Here is a 13020-nt window from a genome sequence, read left to right as displayed (position 1 = left end):
CCTCTGGTCTCTTTTCTTACACATACACAGAACAGAAAATATTTGCGTGGAGTGACTAAAGCCATTAGGATCCTTCTTTTTTTATATATATAAGGGTGTGCTTATGCAATCTTCTTTATTACCCATTTCTTTTTATATATATATAAATTTATTTTTTATTGGTGTTCAATTTGCCAACATATAGAATAACACCCAATGCTTATCGCATCAAGTGCCCGTCACCCAGTCACCCCCACCCCCCGCCCACCTCCCCTTCCACCACCCCTAGTTCGTTTCCCAGGGATCCTTCTTTTTAAGGATAAGCTGTGCCCTCTCCCCTGCCTATTTTGAGACTACAGTTAACACCCCAATGATTCAATGTGGGCACTTCTTAGTCTCACTATTACAGAGGAGGACACTGAGGCTCAGTGTGGCTGAATGAGATAGAGTTTAAATCAGAGCCTTTTCACTCTGAAGTGCCCACCACCCCAACGTTAGCACTGGCTCTGCCATTCTCAGGAAAGAAAGGGCAGTTCATAGAAAAGATATTTTGAGTCTCAGCAACTCTGAGTGAAACAACTAAGGAGGGAAGTTTGATACTTTCTGGTCCTTGTCCTCATCACCTTTATTGTTGTTCATTGGGTTAGTGGTTGGTTTCATTATGAAGGGATGAAGAGTCCTTCCCATCAGAGAAGCAGAAACAGAAGTGGTTAGTGTCTAGTGAGAAAGTTGAAAAAGCCTGTGTGCTTCTTCAGTCCATGGACCAGCAGAGCACAGGTCTGCACATATTGCTCTCTATGCTTTCTAGGAGTGTTGATTCCTGGAATACTAATTCTCTATTTTATCTGCTAAGGTTGAAGCCATTGTAATAATTCCTTACTCTTTATCCAAGGCCAAAGGCCACTGAAACTGCTCTGTCCCTGTCAGCAGAGTGGACCCCTTGGTTCTTGTAGAGTCCACACCTCACAACGGCTGATTATAACAAAAGAGCAGTGTCCCCTGTGCCCCAGCCCCAGACACCAGAGCCCCAGGCCTCTGTCTCCTTCAACCTTAACACTCAGTCAGTCAAAATTTGGGTCTCCACCCCCCTTGTATCTTTTTTTTAATAATAAATTTATTTTTTATTGGTGTTCCATTTGCCAACATACAGAATAACACCCAGTGCTCATCCTGTCAAGTGCCCCCCTCAGTGCCCGCCAACCAGTCACCCCCACTCCCTGCCCACCTCCCCTTCCACCACACCTTGTTCATTTCCCAAAGTTAGGAGTCTTCCATGTTATGTCTCCCTTTCTGATATTTCCTACCCAGTTCTTCCCCCTTCCCCTCTATTCCCTTTCACTATTATTTATATTCCCCAAATGAATGAGACCATATAATGTTTGTTCTTCTCCGATTGAGTTATTTCACTCAGCATAATACCCTCCAGTTCCATCCACATTGAAGCAAATGGTGGGTATTTGTCATTTCTAATGGCTGAGCAATATTCCATTGTCTACATAGACCACATCTTCTTCATCCATTCATCTTTCGATGGACACCGAGGCTTCTTCCACAGTTTGGCTATTGTGGACTTTGCTGCTAGAAACATCGGGGTGCAGGTGTCCCAGTGTTTCACTGCATCTGTATCTTTGGGGTAAATCCTCAGCAGTGCAATTGCTGGGTCGTAGGGCAGATCTATTTTTAACTCTTTGAGGAACTTCCACACAGTTTTCCAGAGTGGCTGCACCAGTTCACATTCCCACCAACAGTGCAGGAGGGTTACCCTTTCTCCACATCCTCTCCAACATTTGTGGTTTCCTGCCTTGTTAATTTTCCCCATTCTCACTGGTGTGAGGTGGTATCTCATTGTGGTTTTGATTTGTATTTCCCTGATGGCCAGTGATGCGGAGCATTTTCTTATATGCTTGTTGGCCATGTCTATGTCTTCCTCTGTGAGATTTCTGTTCATGTCTTTTGCCCATTTCATGATTGGATTGTTTGTTTCTTTGCTGTTGAGTTTAATAAGTTCTTTATAGATCTTGGAAACTAGCCCTTTATCTGATACGTCATTTGCAAATATCTTCTCCCCCCATTCTGTAGTTTCTGTTAGTTTTGTTGACTGTATCCTTTGCTGTGCAAAAGCTTCTTATCTTGATGAAGTCCCAATAGTTCATTTTTGCTTTTGTTTCTTTTGCCTTCGTGGATGTATCTTGCAAGAAGTTACTGTGGCCGAGTTCAAAAAGGGTGTTGCCTGTGTTCTTCTCTAGGATTTTGATGGAATCTTGTCTCACATTTAGATCTTTCATCCCAAGACACAAAAGTCCAGGGCCAGATGGCTTCCCTGGGGAATTCTATCAAACGTTTAAAGAAGAAACCATACCTATTCTACTTGACTCTGTGGTTATAATCCTTGCTCTGTTATATGAAATAACAAGGATAAATCTCACACACTTTGGGATCAAATACAAGAAGAAAGCCTAAGGAGCAGTGGCATTAGTCCAATTTATGTGTTTTCCTCTGGGTGCTGGGTGCAGATCCAGGCAGTGATGTTAGAAGCAGCGTTGCATAATGGCTCAGAGGAAGACAATGAGGCCAAACTAACAGGGTTGAGATCCTGACTGCACCAATTGGGACAAATTATTTCCCCTTTCTATGCATCTGTTCTTGTATCTAGAAAGAGGAGTAAATCATGGCACTTAACTCTATAGAGTTTTGAGGAAATATTAAGTTCTTCCCCTGCTCTGCCCTAAGTGACACAGTCTGTGTGTCCTTTCTCACCAAAGAGGTGCCTCTCCTTAATTGGAATTCAGGCTAGTGAGTTGCCCTATACCTCCAAATCCCTTTTTAAAAAATATTTTATTTATTTATTCATGAGAGACACACAGAGAAGCAGAGACACAGGCAGAGGGAGAAGCAGGCTCCCTGCGGGGAGCCCAATGCAGGACTCAATCCCAGGACCCCGGGATCACTTCAGCACTGAGCTGAAGGCAGATGCTCAACCACTGAGCCACCCAGGTGCCCCTTGCCTCCAGATCTTTATGAATTCCAGGAAATGTATGATTTGTAGTTTATCCAGCCTTTTCTTATCATTAGTGTGGGAAAAATGCTTTTTCCAGCTTTCTAAATCCTACAGAGAAGCAGAAATGAGATTATATTTTTTCTTCATTTAGATATACGTAACTATAATGCCTTAGACAATAATCATTTAGAAAAGTTCCTGGTACATGGTAGGCATATATAAATGTTTTATTAAATAAAGAAAGAATAACTGAATACAGTGCATTGTGGATGTACAGATATTTAGTGGAAATAATTCTTTTCCTGGTGTTCTAGTTTCCATAAGGCTCATATTCATGAGATGACAGAAAAATTTCTTTAAAAGTTTCCATGTTTTTTACTGAAGAAATGTGTGTACCTTTCCACAAAAAAACAAACAAACAAAAAAACAAAAAACAAAAAAAAAACAAAAAAAACCCTCTTATTTAAATCACTTAATTCATTAAATCCCCAAAACTCATTTTGGACTTTTCTCATGAGTTATCCTATACACCTATGTATGTATACTCACATCACCGTGTTGGATGGAGCTTGCCTCAATCTGGAACTCCTGCTCCCCCCAAAACATGATAAAATGTTATCAAAATACGGTCAGGTAGCCAAATGCCAGCCTTGATAACAGATAAAAGGGATTGGAGCAAATCGCTTCCATCTTCACAAGAGCTGATTTTAGAGTGGAAAACAGATGTTTCTGTTAAACAGGCCAGAGACCTTGGAAGATAAAAGAGATGAGATAAGATCAAACTGACTTCTTCAAAATGTTGCAAGCTGTTTTCCTTCCTATAGTGGAAATAATGCACTCTAAGCCCTGAGAGTAAGAAGAATGATTTTCCAAAGCCCTTATTTCTTGAACATTTGTTGAAGGAAGTGGCCATACTTAGTATCTGAAAGGAAAAGCTTTTTACTCGGTATTTTTCAGGCTGATGGTGCAGGAGCAGGGCAAATGCTCTCATCTTGCTTTGTCCTCCAGTCTTAATTGACTGAGCCACCTCTATGCCTACATGCCTGAGAGGGGGAGCTTCCTCAGCATGCCTGTCCCTCCTCCTCATGGCAGCCAATCTCAGCCTTGTCTCTATGGCAGGAATTGCATGGAAGAGTATTTCCTACCACTCCCTCCGTGGTGGCATACATTTACTAATGTTGAAATAAAATCCTGGGCTCAGGACAATTTCCTGCCCCTATCCAGGAGTAGTGGGCTTTTACTTATTTTACTCTTCTCCAGCAACAGTGGGTCTTTATTTATGTCTGGAGAATGGCAGGAGTTGTTACTCTTCTCCCAGCAGTTTAAGACTTTTGCTACATAGGAGAAGAGAGCCCAGTTGGGGTTGCATTGTATGCCTTTCCCAAGGTGACATTCCCTGCAAAACCAAGGGAGGCACCTTCTGGTCTTCAGCCTGTCCCCAGTCTTTAATGTTAACACCTGGGGAAGGCCCATAGAGAAGAACCCGTGAGTACATAGCACTCTTGTGTCTGGGGCTCTAGGGGCTTCCTACTGTCAAACTAGCTCACATTCAATCCTTAGCAATTTAATAAAATTCTAATTTCTTCTTACCTGTTGGTATGGAAGTCACCTTGTTCTTCTTGTGCTCTGCCACAGGTAAGACAGTCTTTGTGTCATTTCTTGTCTCAGAAGGGCCTGTCCTTTCTTGGTATTTAGCCTACTCAGTTGTCCTGTGCCCTCAGCTCTCTAGCAAGTCCCCGAAAATGATGAGTTTGTGGGTTTTATCTAGCTTTTTCTCATCATTAGAGAAAAATCCCAGGCAAAAGCAGAATTAAGGTTATCTTTCCTTAATTTAAATATGCATTGTTCTACCTTACTTTTGGTATCATTCTAGAAACTACAGGACTGATTGGCAATGGCAAAAAGTAAAAAAATCCAAAATTATTCAATTACTCGTAACTAGTTGGACTATAAAATTGTAATGGAGTCTTTTGGTGAGGGGTGTGTGTTATGGTCTGAGTTATTTATTTTGCCAGCTAAATTGAAGGATAAATGTCATATAACCATCCAACATGTCCATATCCTATGGGTAAGGTCATCCATTATCAAGAATCCATTCCACCAGTTATAATGTGTACCCTCAGGAAGGATTTTTTTTTTTGTAATGTAACTTTTTTTTATAAATTTATTTTTTATTGGTGTTCAATTTGCCAACATATAGAATAACACCCAGTGCTCATCCCCCCTCAGTGCCCATCACCCAGTCACCCCCCTCCCCCGCCCACCTCCCCTTCCATCACCCTTAGTTCGTTTCCCAGAGTTAGGAGTCTCTCATGTTCTGTCTCCCTTTCTGATATTTCCCACTCATTTTTCTCCTTTCCCCTTTATTCCCTTTCACTATTTTTTATATTCCCCAAATAAATGAGACCATATAAAGTTTATCCTTCTCCGACTGACTTATTTCACTCAGCATAATACCCACCAGTTCCATCCACATCGAAGCAAATGGTGGGTATTTGTCGTTTCTAATGGTTGAGGAATATTCCATTGTATACATAAACCACATCTTCTTTATCCATTCATCTTTCGATGGACACTGAGGCTCCTTCCACAGTTTGGCTATTGTGGACATTGCTGCTAGAAACATCGGGGTGCAGGTGTCCCAGTGTTTCACTGCATCTGTATCTTTGGGGTAAATCCCCAGCAGTGCAATTGCTGGGTCTAGGAAAGATCTATTTTTAACTCTTTGAGGAACCTCTACACAGTTTTGCAGAGTGGCTGCCCCAGTTCACATTCCCACCAACAGTGCAGGAGGGTTCCCCTTTCTCCACATCCTCTCCAACATTTGTGGTTTCTTGTCTTGTTAATTTTCTCCATTCTCACTGGTGTGAGGTGGTATCTCATTGTGGTTTTGATTTGTATTTCCCTGATGGCAAGTGATGTGGAGCATTTTCTCATGTGCTTGTTGGCCATGTCTATGTCTTCAGGAAGGATTTTTTAATCCAAATTCTTGCTAAGGAGGGGGCCCTGGGTGGCTCAGTGGTTGGACTCTGCCTTTGGCTCAGGTCATGATCCCAGGGTCCCGAGACTGAGTCCCACATCGAGCTCCCCACAGGGAGCCTGCTTCTCCCTCTGTGTCTCTGCCTCTCTCTCTGTGTCTCTCATGAATAAATAAATAAAATCTTTAGAAAAGAAATTCTTTGTAAGGAGAAATCGTCCACTAAGAATATTGGACAAATACTTAGAATGGCCTAAGATCCCCAGACGACTAGGAGTTTTTATCCTTGATTGGCACAAGAAAGCCAATCCCACAAATGCAAAGAAGCCAGACATTCCTCAAGAGAGTAATCAACTTTAGTGGAGCTGCAAGTTTATTTTCTTTGGGTTTTTAGTTTGTGACAACCTGAAAAGCCCTATGAAATATCCAAAATTCAATTACTTATTATTTTAAATACACTCAGGAGTTGTACAGTCCCAAGAATATGAATCAGTGCAAGATATAATCGATTACAAAAGTCCTTTAAATTGAGTGTTTAGGACCCATAAAATTTAAGATCTACATAGTTAATGAGAGAAAGATACTTATAGAGCCAAAGAGTCTAAAACCCAAATAGATGTATAAATAATTTTTAAATGAAATAATAAAATTCACAAGGAGACTAAGTAAAGAATGCCAATAAATGCCAGAAGAACTGCATTAAGGTGAAGACAGAAAACCCTGGGGTTCGTGGTTTAGATTTGAAAACCCACCAAGCTGTTTGTTATATATAGTAAGAAAACCTTCTCTTTCCTCTCCGGACCATGTCCACCTCCCTTAAATGTTTCCCCAGTGATGATGAGCAAGACCATCTCCACAAAGACATAGTATAGCCTAATGAATAATATAGAAGAATAAATGTGTAGATTAGATATCTACAGAGGGAATATTATAAGGAAACCAACCTCTATAATAAAACAGTACCGAATGTCATGGTTAAAGAAAAAAGATTCAGTAAAATTGAGGAACATCACTTTTAAATAGCCTTTGTAAAGTTACGTATAGCATTCATATTCTCTGTCCTGCAGCACATCAGAAAGCAGTGTCTCAATTTCATGCATGACATGTGATCCTGTCTTTCCAACTGGTATGATGAAGAGTCTTTTCCTCTGAGTGTCATGAGGTCTCCTATAACAACTTCAGTGACACAGTACCCCTCCTTCCTTGCTGACCATGGGGATGTCTTGGAGAGGGGCCCTAGCTTGTGTGCCTGTAGATGACCTGTTACCTTAATGTGTTAAGGAAATATACTGTAATGGTCTACAACCTTGGTAATGGAGAGCTCTTCTCCTCTTCCTCTAGCAATTCAATTTAAGACTAAGAAGTCTTAAATTCTGAGTCTGTTTTTTCTCACACCTTCCCACAACAGTATCTTTGGGTATCTGGATTCAGCTAGATAGTAGATCCAGAAAAAGGATACAAAACACAATCTCTTCTATTATTGTTGCATGTATCATAAATGAAAGAAAGAAGGAACAAAGAAAACTTGAGCCCCCAGCCTGGTTCTCAGAAGTTTTTAATATTTAAGGATGGGTTAGGACACATATCCTCTTACTGTGGACCATCTAGCCAGCCCTAACATTTGATAATAGGACCAAGATTGCAGGATTGGTGAATGTCAATGTTAATTTCAGGGGCCTTGGGATGCCTTGAAAATGGCTCAAGAGAAAAGCAGCAACTATGTTATTGCTGAGTAGGGGAGATGGAGGATGTGCTTCTGAATATGGGGAAACAGAGGACAGAAAGGTAGGTGGCACTTTGGAGAAAATGATACTTCAAGTAGAATTTCAAATAATCTGGTGAATGTCCTTGCCGGGCATTTCTTAGATTTTAAAAGTTTATGTCTTTCTGTGTTGTTATATACACTAGCTGAAAATAGTCTTTCCTTTGCTATAAATCACTGCTGCTTTCAATAGTCAGACTATTTAACAGGGATTCTGGAAAGGAGTAATTTGTGTCTGCCTATTAGGTAGTTCAACTGGTGTCCATATTGGAACTCTAGCCAATAAAAATGTATATTTCCTTTTCCTGCCACTGATATTTCTGACACAAGAACTACTCAACATATATACATGGTAGATGTTAGATAGATATCCAATTATTTTTAATCCAATTGGTAAATTATACTCTGGACATCTTATAGCTTGGTCCTACCCAATTTACTAACCATTCCCTGCCCACCCCTCCTTCTACCTTGTAATAATAATCTTCAGTCCATATTGCACCTATCCTGGTGCTTAATACCAGAAGTAACAATTTATGTTTTTGGAGTGCTTAATATGTGCCAGACATTTCCCCAAGTTGTTCGTTTACATTTTCTTGTTCATTTGATTTGTGCAATAAACCTGTAATTTGGGAACTGTCCTTTTCCTTCATCTTAGAGATGAGAATTCTGTGACACAGAGTTGTTAAGTAATTTCCCCCCCCTTTACAGAGATGACTAAAGGTAGTTCTGGGATTTTCACTCAGAGAGTCCAGTTCCACAGTATGTATTTCTAATCACTCAACTACATTGCCCTACCCTCAGTGTTTATATAATCTTATTGATGTGTTTTGTTTTATATTAATAGGTGATCACTAGAATGTAAGCTCCTCAAAGGGCCTATGTTTCATTCAGCATGTGCCAGATTCCTAGAATAGTCCCTGGCTTATAGTAGATGATCAGTTAATATCTATTACTGTTATTGAAATGAGAAAATTGTGGAGAATTTGACACATATATTTTGTGCTACCAGCATGTAGAAAGGCATGAGAAATTCATATGAAAAGGCAGGAGAATCTTTGCTTATTCTGACATATCTACTTCCAATCCATGGAATTTTCCTCAAGAAAATATTTGTTTAAAAAGAAGAAAGGAATAAAGGGAAGAAAGAAGGAAAGAAAGAAAAGAAAGAAAGAAAGAAAGAAAGAAAGAAAGAAAGAAAGAAAGAAAGAAAGAAAAAGAAAGAAAGAAAGAAAAAGGGATTATAGGGGAAAGGAGAGAAAATGAGTGGGAAATATCAGTGAGGGTGACAGAGCATGAGAGACACCTAACTCTGGGAAATGAACAGGCGGTAGTGGAAGGGGAGGTGGGTGGGGGTCGCAGTGACTGGATGACGGGCACTAATAGGGGGACTTGATGGGATGAGCACTTGGTGTTATGCTATATGTTGGCAAATTGAACTCCAATCAACAAAAAGAGAAAACCCTAAAGATTCCACCATAATATAAACCTACTAAAACTAATAAACAGTTGCATACAAAATACTAAAAATACAAAAATGAATTGCATTTCTATACTCTAACAATTAATTATCAGAAAAAGAAATTAAGAAAGTCCCTTTTATAATAGCAACAAAAAGAATAAAATGCTTCGGAATAGTTTTAAACAAGGAGGTCAAAGATCTGTACCTTTATTATAAAATCGGGGATCCCTGGGTGGCGCAGCGGTTTCGTGCCTGCCTTTGGTCCAGGGCGCGGTCCTGGATATCCGGGATCGAATCCCACGTCAGGCTCCCGGTGCGTGGAGCCTGCTTCTCCCTCTGCCTATGTCTCTGCCTCTCTCTCCCTCTCTCTGTGACTATCATAAATAAATAAAAATTTAAAAAAATAAAATAAAATAAAATAATAAAGTATAAAATGTTAATGTATATTAATGTAAGAAATTTAAGTGGATGCACAAAAATTAAATATTAATGTAAGAAATTTAAGTGAATGCACAAAAATTTATCCATGGACTGGAAAAATTAACATTGTGCAGATGCCCATTCTACCAAAAGCAATCCCTATTAAGGCAATCCTTATTGAAATTCCAATAGAAATAGAAAAAACAATCCTAAAATTTGTATGGAACCACAGAAGAACCCCAATAGCCAAAAGGATGGTGAGAAAGAAAAACAAAGCAGGAGGTATTGTCCCTCCTGACTTCTAATTATGTTAGAAAACTATAATAATCAAGACAGTATAATATTGGCATAAAATCAGACATGTAGATTACTGGAACAGAGTAGAGAACCCGGAAATAAACCCATGTATATATGGTCACGTAATTTCCAACAAAAGTGACACGAATATATAATAGTGAAAAGACAGTTTTTTCAATTTCAATACGGTGTTGAGAAAACTGTCTATCCACATGCAAAAGAACGAAATTGGACTACTATCTTATACTATACACAAAAATCAACTCAAAATAAATTAAAGACAAGCACATAAGACCTGAAGCCATAAAACCCCTAGAAGACTTAGGAGAAACATTCCTTGACATTGATGTTCGTAACTTTTTTTTTTTGGATTTGACACCAAAAGCGAACACAATAAAAACAAAAACGAACAAGTGGGACTATATCAAACCAAAAAGTTTCTGCACAGCAAAGGAAGTAAACCATCAATAAAATAAAAAATGCATGACATGAAATGTGAGAAAATATTTGCAAATAATATATCTAATAAGAGATTAATATCCAAAATATATAGGGAACTCATGGCTCAAGAGCAAAACAAAATAAAATCCCATGTAATCCAACCAAAACATGAGCAGAGGACCTGAAAAGACATTTTTCTGAAGAAAACACACAAATGGCCAACAGGCATGTGAAAAGATGATCATCACTAATCATCAGGATAGGCACATCAAAACCCCAGTGAGTATTTCCTTACATCTGTCAGCATCTGTGTTACCAAAACGACAAGAGCTAACCAGGTTAGCAAAGATGTGGAGAAAAGGGAACCCCTGTGCACTGTTGGTGGGAATGTAAATCATTACAGCCACTATGGAAAACAGTGTGAAGTTCTTCGAGAAATTAAAATGGACTTCTGTATTATTAAGGAGTCCGACTTCTGGGTATGTATATTCAAAGGAAATGAAATCACTATCTAGGAGAGATTTCTGCATTCCTATGTTCACTGAATTTTTCACAATAGCCAAGTCATGGAAACAAGGTAAGTGTCTATTGACAGATGAATGGATCAAGATGATGTGATACACACACACACACACACACACACACACACACACAGACACACACAATGGAATATTATTCAACCACAAAATAATAAGGAAATCTTGTCATTTGTGATAGTGTAGATGAATCTGGAGGGTGTTATGCTAGTGAAATGAGCCAGGCAAAGTCACATACTACATGGTATCACCTATATGTGGAATCATATAAAAAAAAAAAAAAGGCTAACTCATAGAAACAGTCAAATGGTGGTTGCCAGGGGCTGGGACGTAGAGGGCATAGGGTAAGGCTGGTAAAAGGGTTCAAACTTTCAGTCTTTTTTTAAAAAAACTCTTATTTTATTTAAAGATCTTATTTATTCATGAGAGACACAGAGAGAGGGAGAGAGAGAGAGGCAGAGACACAGGCAGAGGGAGAAGCAGGCTCCATGCCGGGAGCCTGACATGGGACTCGATCCTGGGACTCCAGGATCACGCCCTGGGCTGAAGGCAGGCGTTAAACTGCTCAGCTACCCAGGGATCCCCAAACTTTCAGTCTTAAGATGAGTTAAGTCCTAAGGACCTGAGGTATAGCATGGTGATTGTCACTGGTAATTCTGTAAATTCTGTAATGCGTCACTGATATTTGCTGAGAGATTAGATCTTAAGTGTTCTCATTCTCCCCCACACACACATACACACAAAAGTAAGTATATGAAATAATTAATGAAAGTATTAATCACCTTGGTTGTGGGAGGCCCTCACAGTACATATGTGTGTGTGTGTGTGTATGTGTGTGTATATATATATATATATATATCACTACGTTCTATACTTTAGATATATTACAATCTTATTTGTCAATTATACCTCAGTGAAGCTGGTTGGGGGTGGGGGCAGGGAAGAGGGAAGGTAAAGGAAAGAGAGAGGAAAATTATACTACCCTGAAGATAATGCCATGTCTTGGCAAAGTGGCCAAGTATGCTCATTAGCAATACTCCACTTGCAGGATGGGAGGCCAGGAGAAGCACTGGGGCAGCATGCAGCTGAATAAAGCATGTCACTGAGATCCAGCAGTGTAGGAAACTGAACAAGACCAGGGTCCATTGCAGGAAGGCCTGGCCATGCCAGGTCTGCTGGACCTGAAGGGGAGTCCCTGAGTGGTTTGAGAGCTGGGACTGTGGTGGTTCTGTGGACCATTCTCACTTCCTCCCGGAGCCCAGACAGCACACACGGCTTGACTGCTGATTACAATTTATTCTTCCTCTCTGCCCACCCGTCCAGTCTTCCACATCAGGCCACCCAACACTGTCTTGTGTTCAGGGCTGCCTCACAGAGGCACGCAGTGCCACTGGTTCCAGTCACAGGGCATGCAGATATGACCCAGGCTGTGACTCATTTTCTGTACGGGTTTGTTGCTTGTAAACGTATGGTAATAGGTAGGATAGTCAAGTTTGTCCAGAGCACGGATATGAATATCCATGAGATAGGAGACGAGACCCCTGGCCCGGTGCTCAGGCACAGTACCCCCCATCCGTATCTCGCCTGTCTGGTCCATCAGGCTCCAGGACACAAGGGTCCCCTCGGGCCCCAGCAGGCAGAAGGTGGGGAAGGTTTGGATGCAGCGTTCGATGAATCTCTGGCTCCTCTCGTTGCCCCCGAAATACCAGAATTTATTCACCAAGGCAGCGTGGGTAACATCCAGGGAGGAGAGTTTAAACATCTCTTGGTTGCTGTGGAGAACAAGGGAAAAGAACACCCCATTATATCATCCTTACTGTGGAGTATTATATTTGTTTTTCCCCAAATTGTCTTCAGACAATGCAAATTGGAACACATGTAAAGGCATAGATTCTGTAGCCAGACTGCCTGAATTCATAATCTTTTTATAAAATGGAGACAGACATTACCACAGTGGTGATATTAGTAGCACCTCTATTAAATAATATGAGCTATCACATGATAAATATCTACGATTTGTGCCACACAAAAAAATAAGAATTACAGAGGCACCTGAGTAGCTCAATGGTTAAGCATCTGCCTTTGGCTCAGGTCGTGATCCTGGGGGCCTGGGATCCAGTCCCACATCTGGCTCTCCGAAGGGAGCCT

At 40.4% G+C, this 13020-nt stretch overlaps 1 protein-coding gene and 1 long non-coding RNA gene across 11 annotated transcripts in view; one reads left to right on the top strand and one right to left on the bottom strand.

Moving 5' to 3' along the window:
• LOC111090956 overlaps window positions 1-13020 on the top strand; it is a 49818-nt gene that overhangs the window by 6448 nt on the left and 30350 nt on the right. For all 6 annotated transcript variants that reach the window (XR_005373421.1, XR_005373416.1, XR_005373419.1 and 3 more), the window contains exon 2: window positions 7628-7739. This is a non-coding gene — a long non-coding RNA (uncharacterized LOC111090956). The remainder of the gene's footprint in view (window positions 1-7627; window positions 7740-13020) is intronic.
• The window catches only part of LOC483462 (glycine N-phenylacetyltransferase-like), a 49703-nt gene continuing 48831 nt past the window's right edge, over window positions 12149-13020 (bottom strand). For all 5 annotated transcript variants that reach the window (XM_038563175.1, XM_038563177.1, XM_038563174.1 and 2 more), the window contains exon 6: window positions 12149-12644. In XM_038563175.1, the coding sequence (XP_038419103.1) occupies window positions 12242-12644 (403 nt within the window). In that variant the 3' untranslated portion in view covers window positions 12149-12241. The remainder of the gene's footprint in view (window positions 12645-13020) is intronic.

Source organism: Canis lupus, chromosome 18 (genome assembly GCF_011100685.1).
Source record: "Canis lupus familiaris isolate Mischka breed German Shepherd chromosome 18, alternate assembly UU_Cfam_GSD_1.0, whole genome shotgun sequence".
Taxonomy (NCBI): Eukaryota; Metazoa; Chordata; class Mammalia; order Carnivora; family Canidae; genus Canis; species Canis lupus.
Note: the sequence above shows the minus strand (reverse complement) of the source record. Positions and strands in the feature narration are given on the sequence as shown.